The 14,670-nt window shown below is 59.5% G+C and overlaps 1 protein-coding gene and 1 pseudogene across 1 annotated transcript; one reads left to right on the forward strand and one right to left on the reverse strand.

Annotated features, from left to right (window-relative positions):
• LOC102863036 overlaps positions 1–451 on the reverse strand; it is a 7,083-nt pseudogene extending 6,632 nt beyond the window's left edge.
• A 120-nt stretch (positions 452–571) lies between these two features.
• On the forward strand, positions 572–13,308 carry ZFR2 (zinc finger RNA binding protein 2). The gene is made up of 14 exons (XM_006897957.1): positions 572–581; positions 625–785; positions 2,147–2,266; positions 5,211–5,396; positions 5,590–5,738; positions 6,077–6,212; positions 6,997–7,184; positions 7,570–7,738; positions 9,461–9,605; positions 10,872–10,963; positions 11,462–11,557; positions 12,460–12,571; positions 12,835–12,932; positions 13,135–13,308. The coding sequence occupies exons 1-14, from the start codon at positions 572–574 to the stop codon at positions 13,306–13,308; spliced, it is 1,836 nt and encodes a 611-aa protein (XP_006898019.1).
• The last annotated feature ends 1,362 nt before the right edge of the window (positions 13,309–14,670 follow it).

Below are 14,670 nucleotides of genomic sequence, written 5' to 3' on the forward strand. Positions count from 1 at the left end.
GTGCGTGTGGCCGGCGGTTTCATGGTGCCCGGCTGTGCGTGTGGCCGGCGGTTTCGTGGTGCCCGGCTGTGCGTGTGGCCGGCGGTTTCGTGGTGGCCGGCTGTGCGCCCGCGCCGTGCTCACTGCGGGCCTGTCTCCCCGAGCTGCTGGCAGCATCACGCTGCAGAGATGTGGTTAGCAGCTGAGTGCTCAGCCGCTGCGCCACCAGGGCTCCTTCTGTGAGGACCGCCGTCCTGAGAACCACGTGGCCGCACTCCTCTGGTTCACGGGGTGTGGAGTCAGGGTCTGCTCTGGGGGTACACGTGGTTTAACGTCTGGGCTCCTAACCGAAGTGTGGGCAGTTCACAGCCCCCAGCATCTCCTGAAGATGCGCACCTAGGAAACCCTGTGGGCAGTATCCCGGAAGTACTGCAGAGGCGCAGGCCCGGGGCTCTGACTGTGCCTGGACCATCGGGCCGCAGCCTTTGTGGTGGGTGGGCTCCTCGTCTTACAGGCTGGGCCAGCCCCCTGGGAAACAGCCCGCCCACAGCCTAGAGGTGGCTCTGAGAGAGAGCAAGGACAAGGAGCGACCATGGCGCTGGGCTCCTCCTGGAGCAGCTCTCTTAATCCTTTCTTTCCACCCAGGATCGCCCCAGCCGCAGGCCGCCTGCAGCCAGCCCGAGGAGGGACCGGCCAGCACCCCCAGCACAGAGGCCCCAGGCCAGTCGCCCACCCACAAGGGCCCTGGGGAGGCCTCTGGCGACTCACCTGACACAGAGCCAGTGGGGCCCGACTACGTGGAGGAGGTGAGTGGGCCGGTGCAGCGGCGTCCTTACAGTCCACAGGGTCCAAGTCTCCGTCCAGAGAGGACCTAATCGGAGGTCAGGACTGTCCCCCTGAAACTTCCACCCCACTCATGTCCTCAGTGTCTTGGTGCATCTGTCAGGCCTTGCTCGCAGAGTCCCTTGGTGACACAGATGGTTAAACTCTGTAGACAGCTAGGTAGTTGGTCGTTTAAACTTACCCAGTGGTGTCTCAGAAGGAGGGCTGGCCGTCTGCCTCCACAGAGTTAGAGCTCTGATGGTCCTGTGGCGAGTTCTGTGCACAGCACTGACCGGTGGGTGGCAGACTAGGGGGACAGGAGGAGGCCCCGCCTCGGAGCAAGTGGAATCTGGGCCTGTCTGTGGTTTGGCTGTGAGTTCAACCACTGGGTAAGTCCAGATCTAGACCTTAGGACTCTCTGGGGGCCATGTTCAGGGGTTCCCCCAGTCGCCATCCAACAGTGCTCTTTTGGGTGATTCTGGGCTTTGTTCTGGTTTCTCCTCATCTCTGGGACTTGGCTGCTGCCCCGTTCAGAACATGCTGTAGAGGTGGCACTGCCTATTTGTTCTGGTCCAGATTTCTTGGACCTGCCAAGGCTGGGGGTCCCCACACACCTTCCCCTGATGCCACTTCTAAACTTAAATTTTTATTATCACAAAAACTAAAATGCTAAGGGAGTTCTGATGGCCTGCTAGAAGCTGCACTGCAATCCCAGAGGCTCACAGTTCGAATCCACCAGATGCCCTGCTGGCAAAGCAGGGACAGTCTCCTCCTGTACCGGTCAGGTCCCATTTGATGGTGTACACACACGCACAAAATAATAATTTTTCTTTTAAATGCTAATATAAAAGCATTGAGTAGAGACCAGCACTTGAGCTAATAGCTGGAGGGGTAAACGGGCCGGAGGACAGTGAAATGGGTGGACGGACTGGTAGACGAGCTGGAGGACGGTAGGAACAGTGTGGGGAGGACAGGGCTGGTGTGCAGGGACGATGGCAGGGTGGGGGATGGGGATGGTATGATGTTCAGAAGACAGCAGGGCAGGGAATGGGGACAGTGGGCAGAGAGGACGCGAGGTGGGGGCAGTGGGATGGGGGCAGCAGGGTAAGGGGCTGGGGACAGTGTGCAGAGTGAGGGCAGGAAGATGGTGGGAGGTCGGCTCTGGGATGCTGGGGATCCTAGGATAATGGCAGGATGCGAAGCAGGGAGCAGGTCTCACCTGTGCCTCCTGGGGACTGTAGCCTTGCCCTGCCCTCCGGAGGCCAGGGGCCCTGCAGAAGATGCAGTGGGGGCGTCTCAGCGTGGAGCTGACCTGCGACGACTTTGCACGTGTCTCCTGGCGCAGGTGCGCGATGAGGACGGGAAGATGGTCCGCTTCCACTGCAAGCTGTGCGAGTGTAGCTTCAACGACCCCAACGCCAAGGACCTGCACGTGCGGGGACGGCGTCACCGGCTTCAGTACAAGGTGAGCGCCCGGCCAGGGGTTCACAGCCCACACAGAGGCACCTTGGAGGAAAGGCCTGGGAGCCCAGGTCTGCCCTGCACACTGGGGTCACCTACAAGGGGACTTGTTCAGGTCCCGCGTGGACTGGGTATTTCCAGTACAGTCCAGAGAGAGGGACAGACATTTAAATCCTTTGTGCTTCTACCCCTGCTCAAAGTCCTCTTAATGTCTTTGGGTTTGGTTTGTTGTTTTTTTTCCTTTTTTGAATACTGGTTTATTTACAAAGTTCAGATACATTGGTTTTTCTCGCCAGACTTTTCCCATTTCCTTTACACACCCCCACCCATCAAATTATAGGACCTTATGATGAATCCCCCTTCCCCACCTGTCCTCACCCCTCTGCTTCCCCCCTTGGATCCTCATATTCATCCCACAGTAATCGTATGTATACAGTATTTATCCTTATGGGACTGAGGTAGTTCACTTTGTGTACTTGTACACGCGAACACCCATTCCTGGGGTTCGGGTCTGCCTCACGGTGGCCCTGCGGGCAGGGTACAGCTCCGCACGAGGTTTCCAAGGCTGTGATCTTACAGGACAAACTCCTTCCGTGGAGCTGCTAGTGGATTTGTACCTCTGAACTTTGGGTCCACAGCTGTCCTCTTGGTCCCTGTTCCTCAGTGGAGTCTGCACACTTGTAGCAGAGGAAGGGCATGTGCGCTGCAGGCGGTTTTCCACGTGGCTTTTTTGTGGTCTGATTTCTGGCGTGTTCATGCTCGGCCCTGTTGGTATCTGACTTCTACAGGCGTCACTGCTCTGTCTCAGTCTCTGACCCCCCCGCAGGCGTCTGGCAGTGGGCAGCGATGCACATGAGTTACTGCAGTGACTTTCAGGGTCCACTCGTGGGCATCTGGGTTGTTTCTGGCTATTAGTACAAACAGTCCAGCAGATGTGCCGACACGTCAGTCAGCTGGACTGTGAGTTGCGTGCCCTGTGTCCCCTCATTTAAAGAAGCAAGTCGCTGTTGCTTTATGGGGTGTTGTGTTTGGGGTTTTGCTTATTCACGATTGTGTACAACCATCGGCACTAATTTCAGAACACTTCTCTTCCCCTCTAAATAAACCCTACACCCAACAGCAGTCACCCCCGCTGCTGCCCCCCAAACCCTGGTGTTAGTTGCCAGCCGGTTGGATCTGGTTTACAGCAACCCCAGTGACCCCAGGCCCACACCCTGCCCTGCCTGCGTCCTCCTTACTGCTGTTGGAGTTCTGAATCAGCCCGTCCCACTGAGGGTCTCCTCACCTTCGTTGACCCTCTGCTTACCAGGCGCGATGTCCTTCTCCAGGGCCCGGCCCCTCCTGACGTCATGCCCTTAGTGTGTGAGATGGCTTTTCACCAGCCTTGCCTCCAGCGAGCTCCCTGTGTGCACTCGTCTAAGACAGATCTGGTGGTTCTTTCGACAGTCCATGGAAGCTCAGTACTCTTGGCCAACATGACAGTTCAGAGGCATCAGTTGTTCTCTGTTGTTGTTATGTGCCCTGTGTACAAGAGCCCTAAACGCTGCTCTATCCTGTGCCAACCTCACCGTCTTTCTTATTCCTTGTTCAATTTTCATATATCTGGGAAGCAGTTGAAAATACCATGGTTTGGCTTAGGGCACCTGAGGCTTTAGTATTCTTGCTCCTTGGTGTTTTAAAGGGGTCCTTGACAGCAGATTTGCCCCATGACTACCTGTCTTTTTTTCTTTCTTGAATTCTTTTAAAATGCATTGAGCTGCCTGGTTATTTACTAAAGGTTTATTAGGTGGTTGTTGCGTGACATCAAGTTGAGTACAGCCCATAGCGACCCCGTGAACAACAGATCTGAACCCTATCCTGTCCTGTGCCATCGTTGTCACACCCGCTGACACACAGGAGCCTGTTGCGGCGGTCACGCGTCCACCTAGTTGAGGGTCGTCTGCTCCTTCGCTGACCTGCCTCTCTGAGCATCATGTCCCTCTCCAAGGAGTAACTTCTCCCAGCATCACGCCCCCGAATGTGAGGCGAAGCGTCGTCATCCTTGCCTCCGAAGAGCGCTCTGGGGCACTGTCTCCAGCACAGAGGTTTGTCCTTCTGGCTGAAGGTTTACGACAGTGCTGGCAGTACAGGGTAACACCGTGTGATTCCAACCCTGTCAGCACAGGCGTGTCAGTGTTTCTATCCCTGCTGTGTAGCAGGGTCAGTGGGTCGAGTCCCAGGACAGTGCCTTCCCAGTGCAAATGGAATATTCCCTGAAGATTGTGAGGGGAGGTCTCGTAACAAGGGGTTACGCTTGCTGGGCGGCAGTTCAGTGGTCACGTCTGTCAGCTCCCCGTCAGGGGACGTGAGCAGAACGTCCTTTGATTTCTTGACTGAGGCTACGATGGGTATCGACTATGGATTCATGTAAAAGGAAATCATGGACAAATTCGCCTTTTCTCTCATTGGTCCAGTTGTAAGGATTTTTAGGGTGGGGGTTTTTTTATTTTATTTCACTGTTTTTTGAGTGTATACCGTCAAATCAGATCTGACTGGTACAGGAGGAGATTTCCCTCCTTCTCCAGCAGAGCATCTGGTGGATTCGAACCACATGCCTCGGGGGTTGCAGTGCAGCTTCTTGCCACTAGGCCACCAGAGCTCCCTGGATTTTTGGTTTTTAATGTTGGGGTGTGATGCATACTAAAGGCTATAGTCTTTAAACTTCTTTAGTAACTCTTTCAGATCTTTATTTGCAGCAAGCAGGGTGTCACGGGCATGGGACAGATTGTTGCTGAGTTTTCCTGTGTTTGCACAGGTACATATGATACACGTGTCGACATGAGCTCTTTATATGCATAGTCACGTGGACACGTCCCCGGATTCACACCTCACAGACATGCGTAGGCCCACATACACATGCACACTTCAGTCAAAACTCGGGCCTCTCATCTCAAAGCCTTTGTTTCCAGAAAAAAGTGAACCCCGACCTGCCGATCGTGGCGAAGCCCAGCGGCCGGGCGCACAGGCACATGGAGGACAAGCTGCGGAAGCAGCGGCAGAAGGAGCTGGCGCGGCGCCGCGAGGTGGTCCAGCACTGGCACTCGGAGATGAGGTGGGCGCCGTGGGCCAGATCCGAGCCCGCCCTCCCCGCCTCCGTGAGCTGTCTCAAGCCCCGCCTGCGCCCCAGCAGTGTGTGCTGGGGGGCCCAGACCCTTGTTGTGCGGTGAATCCTTCGTCACCCGTAGTCATTTGTCAGTTCTGGGGTGACAGTCGTGAACACTGGAGGGTTGGAGAGTCGCAGGGCCCCAGGTGACCCGAGGGGTGAGTGTTCGGGTGCTGCTTCCCCAGAAGTGCTGTGGGGAAAGGCTCACTCGGGAACATGGCGGCACAGCCCTACGCTGCCGCGTGGGGATCCCTGCGAGCCAGGCGCAGCAGCAGACAGCACAGGCTGCTCCCCACGGCCTGGCCCTGCTGTCCCACGTCCACCGGCAGGAGCAGTGACACTCTGCTCCCCCACCTCTTTGCCCCTTTTCCAAGGGTTTCCGATCAGAGATTGGTTCAAAGGGCATCGGTCACAGCTTAGAGCCAGAAAGGGTTGGAGGTGGACTCCAGAGTTGACCCAACCCCATGGAGCCTCAGTTTCTGGGTCCGTGTAATGGGAATGCACGCATTCTTGTGCAGCTGAGGTGCCCCCGTTTGAGCTCCACTAAGAGCGTCTGTGTGGTCAGCCATGTGGTGCAGGACCTTGGCACGGCCGGGAAGGATTTTGTGGGAAACAAGGTAGGTGATTTCTAATGGAAGGAGGTCGTCACTGTGTCCTCCCTGTCCTCTGCAGGCACTACCAGGAAGGGTCGTGGCAGCGGCGCGGGGAGGGGCAGCCACTGTTGGGGGAGCACCCGCGCTGGACGTCGCCTGATGGGCCACCCCCCCCACTCATGGGCCAGTCAGGAGCATCTTCAGGGCCCCTCCTGGTGGGTGTGCACCCCAGCACCTCAGTATTCAAATGCCCGTCAAGGTGGAAGTGCCCCGGGCATCATTCTCACATGTTCCCATCTGTGGCTCGTACCTCGCTGGAAGCATCTGGAACCTTCCCTAAGGACTCAAGATGCCCGCGCGGTTCCCAAGACTGGGCAGGGCGGGGGAAGAGTCTGAGAGACGTGTGGCCCAGCCCCCCTCCTAGGACACAAGGAGGCCCAGCCCTTGGCCCTGCTGCTGCAGCCCCTTCCCTGTCCTTGGCCCTGTGCCTCCCTGACAGTGTGGCTCGCGCTGACCTGTCCCCCCATTTCTGTACGAGCCAGACCTTGCAGTCCAGCTGCACCTTTAGTTGGCCACTGTGCTCAGGTGCAGATGGAACAGACTCCGCAGTCCCATGGAAGAAAGGCCTGGCAGGCTGAGCACTTAAAAGTGACAGCCGAGAGAACCCTGTGTGTGCAGGTCTGCCCTGACACGCAGTACCGCCAGGAGTCAGGATGCTCTTGGCCTCGTTTGGTTTTGTTTCTGGGAAACCAGCCCCACTCTCCGAGCCCAGTGCTGACCCTCTCTGGCCTTTATGTGGCTCTGAGGAGTCAGCGAGTGCCCGCCCAGCCCTGGGTTCTGCTGTCACAGTCACCAAGTCCAGGTGGGCCTGGGGTACAGCACACCCAGTCACTGGACCTCCGGGTCCCTGTCACCATCCACCACCCTGAAGCTCACCTGACCAGGCGTCCCCGGGATGGCCCTGCCCCCTCCCTGCCCTGATGCCTGGCCTCCCCGCAGCCAGCGCGGCCGGAGTCCAGTGACGACCGCCACGTGATGTGGAAGCATGCCACCATCTACCCTACTGAGAGCGAGCTGCAGGCCGTGCAGAAGGTCGTGTCGCACTCGGAGCGCGCGCTCAAGCTGGTGTCCGACGCGCTGGCTCAGGAGAGGGCCGCCAGCTCCCCAGAACAGGACGGGGAGCGCAGGTAACCGGCTGGATCAGGCAGTGGGGCTTCGGGGGATCTCTGTCCAGCTCAGGCTCCCCAGGGTCCTTTCTGCCCTCTGAGTCCCTACCCTGACTGGCTTGGCCACCTGGGCCTTTTCTGCCCCCAGCTAGACTGTGCCCCCAAGTCCCGGTTCTCGCTACACCACCAGCCCAGTCCCCTGCACCACACCTCTCCCCATCACACTGTGCCCTCACGCCACACCTTGCCCACCTACAGCGCACTTCTCCCACCCCTCCCGGCAGCAACACCCTCGCCTCACCTCTTCCCCAGTAGCCACCTTCACCACACGTCACCCAGCCAGGCAGCCCTCCCGGCACCCCTTCCCCTGGTGACCGTCCCTCACAGTGTCCGGATCTGCCCACAGTGCCAGCCCCTCCTCAAGGGTCCTGAAGGGCGTGATGAGGGTCGGCCTCCTGGCAAAGGGCCTCCTCCTGCGCGGTGACCGGCATGTGCGCCTGATCCTGCTCTGCTCGGAGAAGCCCACGCGGGCCCTGCTGCACAAGATCACCGAGCGGCTGCCCCAGCAGCTCCTGGTAAGGTCGGTGGCCCTTCTATGGCTTCCACCGCAGTGCCACCAGCCCATCCCTGGGTGTCCCTGCTCCTCAGACCGCCAGCCCCTAGTCCAGCCCAGTCATCACGGTGGTGTCTGCCAGAGGGGAGCTGGGCCCCAGAGGGGTGTCCCTAGCTGAGCTTCCAGAAGTAGATCGCCAAGCCTTTCTTCTGACGCTCTGGGTAGACGAGTCAGCCACCTTTTATTAACAACCCAGGTGTTGCCCATTTGCCCCTCCTAGGGGCGCCTTCAGGCAGAGGAATACAGCCAACTTTGTGGGGTCTGGCCATCTGAGGCTTTTGAGGCTGCCCCTTTTCACAGGAGGCTGCGTCTCTCTCCCACAGAGCAGTTGGTGGACTTGAACTGCCAGCCATTGGGTTAGTAGCCCTGTACTGTACACTTGACTCCAGCCCTCGCTCCACAAATCCCTCTCTTCTCTACACAGTAGTGGGGCATTCCAGGGCTCAGAGTGGAGGAAGCACCCCGCGGTGGGGCCCGTGTGCCTCCAGGGCTCCTCTGGGGAGGTGGCTGGGTGCCGTCAGCTGGTCTCAACCTCACGTTAGTCCCCCGCGGTAGAGTGCCTGCTCGTGGGCCTTCAGAGCCTCTCTGCTGGCTGGGTCCAAGCCCCTGACCTTTCCGTTAGCTCAAGCGCTTAGCTGTGCGTCACCTGGGCTTGCTCATACGCAGAGTGCCGACTTGGACCCGACCCGTGGGAAGGTACTGCCGTAGTGTGGACAGGCTCCGACGCTCCTTCCTGCCACCGGCCGAGAGAGGTAGAGCCGGCTCAGTCCGTTGACCACAGTAACTGGTTTGCGGCCTGTGACTGCACCTACCTCTGTAGCTGACAAGTATTCACAAGGCCAGAGAGGTGTCGGCAGTGGGTGTCCACCCAGTTCTGCTTTCTAACAAAGACCCCACGTGGGGAAAGTGGAGGGTCGGTGACAGGATGACGCTCGCAGAGATGGACTGTTGAGTGGCTGTCCCCTGGACTTGAGCCTGGCAGAGGAGGGCACGGCACGAGCCGAGTTTCCAGCTGTTTAATACACAGGGTTGCTGTCGGCCCCAGTCGACTTAACGTGTGGAAGGGGCTCTAGTGGTGACGAGCGTTAACGTGTTAAATGGCCAGGTAGAAAGATGAGCGTTCAGACCCCTCAGCCTCTCGAGGGAGAATGGCGGGCTGACTGAGGAGCCTGCAGGTGTCGGGGGAGGCGTAAGGTCAGTGCTGACACGCACCTGCGGCCCCATGGGAAAGCCCTTCCAGGGGGTCCTGCTCTGGGACCCACCGGTCTTGAGTCGGAACCTACCTGATGGCACCAGTAGTAACGACTTCTGATTGGTCGCTTGGCTGGCTGCTACCGGTCCCCACTCAGTGGTCACTGCTGCTCAGACCTTGTGCCTAGCCCCGTCCCGGTGAGGGGTCTCGGCCTGCTCTCATTGCTTTACGCGGCACCGGCGAGCCCGTGTGCTGGCCTCCTGCTGAGTGTCCAGAGCTCTTCACGTGTGAGGGGGGTGCACCCCATTTAACAGGATCGCCTGTTGGCACTTAGCTCTGGGCCGGGGGCTCAGCCTGCGGAGAGTCTGGGAGCTTGTCACAAGACCTGGCACCCTGTGCATGTCCTGAGGGGGAGCTGGCCAGGTCCTTGTCCACGTCAGTGTGAGAGCTCATGGCCTGGAGTGACAAGGCCTCGTGTGTCTGCTTCTCTAGGTGGTGACTGATGAGAAGTACGAGGTGTCTTCAGACTCTGAGGCCAGCATCACCATCTCCTCCTGCCAGGAGCCCCGCATGCAGGTGACTGTGTCTGTCACATCACCCTTGATGCGGAAGGACCCCACTGCAGACCCAGACCAAGGTACCGCCGGGCCTCTGCCCCCTCCCGAGCCCTGCATGCCTTCTGCACCCTGAAGTCCCCAGGGCTGCGGGCTTCCTCTGGGGGGGCTGATGGTGTCATATGGGGAGCGGCCGCTGGCCATTCACACCTGGGCCTCCCACCTCCCTGGCTTCCTTCCTGTCCCCAGCTGGGAGCCAGCAGCTCCTACCACCCCTCTGCTTCTCCCCCGGGACAGTTGGAGGGGCACCGACGGCCTTGTTGAGGCCTCAGACACGAGGCCTGCTGGGGGCGTGACACAAGGCCCAGCGCAGGGACACACAGCGTGGTTAGGGTTTACCCATCAGTCCACTTGGTTCCTCTTGACCTGGACTTTGCCCTGTTAGACTGAGCATACCCAGCACTGTGGAGCCATCATCCTTGAGAAAGGTCATTTGAGTGGGGAATGGCGGTGAGGTCTGTGCAGGGGGCTGGCTTTGTCACTGGGACCATCCACCTGTCACTCGGGGCTCTGAGAGGCAGAGCAGACCCTGTCGTGTCGAAGGTCCACTCCTGGAGGGATGAGAGAACCGGGAGTCCTCCTGCACAGGCCTTCTTCCACCCTCAAGGAGGACGTGGCTCCCGCCTCCCCCCGCCCTGGCAGTGACCAGCTGGTCTGCCCAGCTTCCTTGGCCGTTTGGAGGTGGCATGGGTGGAGGGCAGGTGGGCTCCACTAGGACCTAGGGACTGGGGCAAAAGGCCGCCTCTTCACACAGCCCCAGTTATGTCATGAAATGGCTCAGCTTCCAGAGAACGTTTTGGAAGAGTTGATAACAAAGTCGGAAAAATGGCAACTTCCTCTCAGACACTGGGCCCTGTCCTCAAACAGGACAAGGACGAATTATCGTCTGGCCCTGTTTCTTTTCTTACACATTCAGAAGGTGCTGGAAAGGCGGCTGACATCCCTCTGCCTGCTCTTTTGTAGTCATTGTTGGGCCCCCCCAGAGGTCATCTCTGACTGCTGCCCCCCATGTGACTGTGAACCTCCCGTAGGGTGAGCAGGGCTGTCCTCGGGGGACGGATCAGGACGTCCTCCACACGCCATTGGGCAGGCCCGAAGTGCCCACCTTTCTCTTGGGAGCTGACTCTAACCTGCAAGAGTGGGCTCTACCACTGTGGAGGAGGGAGTCGGTCCTCAAAAACACCGGCCCAAGGAGAGGCAGAGCCACCGAGGGCCCTGGAGGCCACAGCAGAGGGAAGGGCCGTGCGCCCCACTCTCCATGCCTCACTCTCAGTTCCTTCTAGAAGCAGCTGAAGAGGCAAGCCCCGACCCCGAGGACATGCTGAGCCCAGAGAAATGCCTGGAGTCCCTGGCCGCCCTGCGCCATGCCAAGTGGTTCCAGGTGAGAGGCTGTACCAGGGGCTGAGGTGAGGCCTGTTCCAGGCCTGAAGGGGACTGTACCACGGGTTCTAGGAGAGGGGGTGCCCCAGCGGCAGGAAAACTGTACCAAGGGTTTAGGTGAGGGCTGCCGAGGGACCCTACCAGTGGTTCCAGGTTGGGAGGCTGTACCAGTCATTCAGATGAGGGCTCCCCTGGACCTCAGGGTGCCTGGATCCGTGGTTCAAGTGGGCACCTGTGGTCAGGACCTCACCCAGGAGCACCTAGCTGCATCTCCTTTGGGGCAGTGGCCATTTCTGGAGTGGATACATGTTTCAACCCAGCTGATGAATGGAGTCTGCTCTGCTGTGGGGCAGAAGATGTTCCTTTAAATGTGAAGCCCCTAACACCCTCTAGGCCTGCAGAGATCCCCACTCCCATGTGGCCACTTCCCTGCCGCACGTCCCTGGGCCCTCACATTGCTGTGTGTGACCTCTGGTCCCTGACCCTCTGTTCTCTCAAGGCTCGTGCCAATGGCCTGCAGTCGTGCGTGGTGGTCATCCGGGTCCTCCGAGACCTATGCCAGCGTGTGCCCAGCTGGGGGGCCCTGCCGAACCGGGTAAGACCCAGGGGCAGTGCCTTCTATCCTGGAACCACATTCCAAGAAGAGGCTGAGAGGGTGCAGGCAGGGCTTGTTTGAATGCGTTTCTCACCCCAAAATCAGACAAGCCAATGTGCGGCACCAGCTGAGCCACCTGGCCAGCCCCAAGTGGCCTTGCCGTGCTGACACCCCACAGTCTTCTAGAAAGCCAGCTGTCAGCGTCCTCCCTGGGCAGCATCTGAGAGCTTGCCCAAGACAAGGCCCGGAACTGGTCACAGCTGGAGACAGAGATGTTCAGCACTGGGCGTTTTACAGTAAAAGAGACAGAAACCCCCATGTATCCCAGGGAAGGTGAGGGCTGAACACCAGGGCACCGGCAAGGCCCTCGTGTCCCCCTCCCCTGTGGGTGTGGTGATGGACCTGCTCAGGACCCGTTATATGCTGTTGGCGTACTTCATCTGCCTCCAGGCTGGCACCCTCCAAAGCAAGACCGTTTGTTCTGGGTCCTGGCCTGTGCTGGCCTTGTTGGGGGGCTGGACCTGGACATTCTCTCTGCCAGTCAGTCCCTTTCCTCCTGTCGATATAGAAATCCCCAGCCCAGCACTCCATCAGTGCCAGGAAGACACAGCCACTAATGGTCCATCCCTGGGAGTTCACAGCAACCAGACTGGGTCTGGTGCACCCGAGGGAGGCTTCCTGGAGGAGGGGGCAGTTATTTTTTTTTCTTTCACAAGTTGACGGTATTACTACACCAGATCGTACAGGTGGGAAAACAGACTTAGAGGGAGAACCTCGTTTGTGGTTGTGTCATAGTGCCGGGTACCTCCGCTCCCTCTGTGGAGACACACAGGCAGTCTAGAGGGGAGAGGGTAACGCCGGTCCCTGGGAGCTGACCTTGAAGTCCAGCATGTCCACTGCAGGCAATGGAGCTGCTGGTGGAGAAGGCACTGAGCAGTGCCACAGGGCCCCTGGGCCCCGGTGACGCCATGAGGAGGGTCCTGGAGTGCGTGTCTGCGGGCATGCTCCTGGCCGGTGAGTCCCCCGTGGGCCTGAAACCAGGCTGAGAAGCACATGACAAGGGCCAGCATGGGATGGGGCAGCCCAAGGGGGCTCACACACATGCCCTCAGCAGAGAGCAGGACCACACTGGGACAGCCAGAGGGGCCGGGAGACACACAGACCAGGTTCCTTCTGAGTTCAGTGGGGGCTGGCCACGTGGACAGTTCCACTTGGGCAGCTTTATGAGCTTCCGTGGATAGGCTCTCATGTCCTTTCTTCCCTGCTGTCCCCCAAAGATGGACCTGGGCTGCAGGACCCCTGCGAGCGTGACCCACAGGACGTCCTGGACTCCATGACGAGACAGGAGCGGGAGGAGGTCACGGCCAGCGCCCAGGTAGGGCGGGACGTGCGGGCTGGGTGCTCAGCGCTGTCCCCGCTCCTGGGCCTCGGATGGGCTCTCCCGCAGGCTTCTGGCCGTTTGTGGCCGGCGTCTGCAGGAAAGGTGTGGGATGTCCCCATGGGTGTCCTGGAGCACGACAGGCAGCTGAGGGCGCGGGCTGTGGGTTGGCGCTGTCCTGAGCTCCATTTCCCCACAGCACGCCCTGCGCATGCTGGCCTTCCGGAAGATCCACAGGGTCCTGGGCATGGACCGGCTGCCGAAGAGCAGGTCCCGCGCGCACTTCCAGAAGAGGCTGCGGGACGAGGCGGAGGCCGAGGCGCGCCAGAGCGGGAGGAAGCGGGGCCGGAGGGGCGGGGACCGGCCTGCCTGAGCCCCACGCTGGCCACCGAGCGTCCTCACACCCGTGTGTCCTCGGGGACGGGTCCCAGGTCCTGGCTGTACCTGGCGTTTGACAGTTGGGGGTTCCTGATTCACCTCTGTAGGCTTCTCTTAGAGACACCTGTGCTCTGTTCATTAAAGACGTTTGCTCACGTGTGTCTGTGCCCTCCCGTTTCCTCCAGGCTGGCAGACATGGCGCAGCCGTGGGCAAGGCTGCTGGTGGCCCTGTGGACTGAGATGAGGGGGCTGGGTGTTGGTGGCCAAGTCAGTGGCTCTGGCCAGCACCACATGGCCACAGAGTGTAGGCCAAGTCTCAGGGATCCCCCCCGCTCAGCTCAGCCTTACAGGCTTGCCCATCCAGGGGGGTTTAGCACAGTGGGGCAGGTGAGGCGCTCATCCCAGAAGTCCTTCTGGCCTGAGGTTGGAGCCTGAACCACCAGTCCCTTCAGAGCATGTCCAGCACACCAGGGAGTCATCTGGGCTCACCCTGCCTTTCCTCCCCTTCCAGACCCACTCGCCGCAGGCCGTGCCCCTCAGATGCAGGGTTAGACTCAGGTGGGCCCCGAGAACTCAGGACACAGTGTCCTAAGCTGGAGTCTGTGCCCCCGGGGCAGCCTGTGGTCAACTCAGCCTCCCAGCAGGGTCCGGGGAGTCAGAGGAAAACAGCCAGGTGTCTCCACTGCCCATGTGGAGTGGCCGCCCATGGGTGAGGTCCTGCTGCGCCCATGCCTTCTTCAGACGCTGGAGTGACAAAAGTTGAGGCCCTAGAGCCACCTAGTAGGGCACTGTCCAGAGAGGCTGGCACCGCCCTGGAATTAGGGAGCTCCCTGCTGTCAGGCGGTGGGTGGACCAGGAACCTGGAAGGCTTCCTGGAGGAAGAGGCCAAGAGTGTAGAGAGGCAGCCACATACCCAAACCTCCAAGCCTGCTACTGTGGACCTCCGTCGGTCTCTTGAGGTTGAACATCTGAGAGCAGACCTCAGCTTTCTGCTCAGAGCTGCTGGTGCATTCGAACCAGCAACCTTTCAGTTGGCAGTCCAGTGACTCAGTGTCATTGGAGCTGCTTACACAGTTTCCCCAAATCGTGCTGTAAAAAGGGCATAGGCAGCGTGGGGACGGCCAGATCAGACTTTAACTCCCCAGAGCGGAACTGTCCCCATAAACACCATCCACGGTGCAGAGCTCATCCCCATTAAGTCAGTCGGCCCCACGTTCCTGCACAGGTCCTGCCAGGCCACCAGCTCTTGTGGGCTTTAATCCCCTGCAGTGACCGCCTAGACCTCACAGAACCTTCTAGGGTTGTGGGATTGAGGGAAGTTACACACCAACCTCCAGGTGGGCAGCAGGCTACAGTC

The sequence above is a fragment of the Elephantulus edwardii genome, unplaced genomic scaffold (assembly GCF_000299155.1).
Source record: "Elephantulus edwardii isolate Elephantulus edwardi_28Jun2011 unplaced genomic scaffold, EleEdw1.0 scaffold00217, whole genome shotgun sequence".
Classification (NCBI taxonomy): domain Eukaryota; kingdom Metazoa; phylum Chordata; class Mammalia; order Macroscelidea; family Macroscelididae; genus Elephantulus; species Elephantulus edwardii.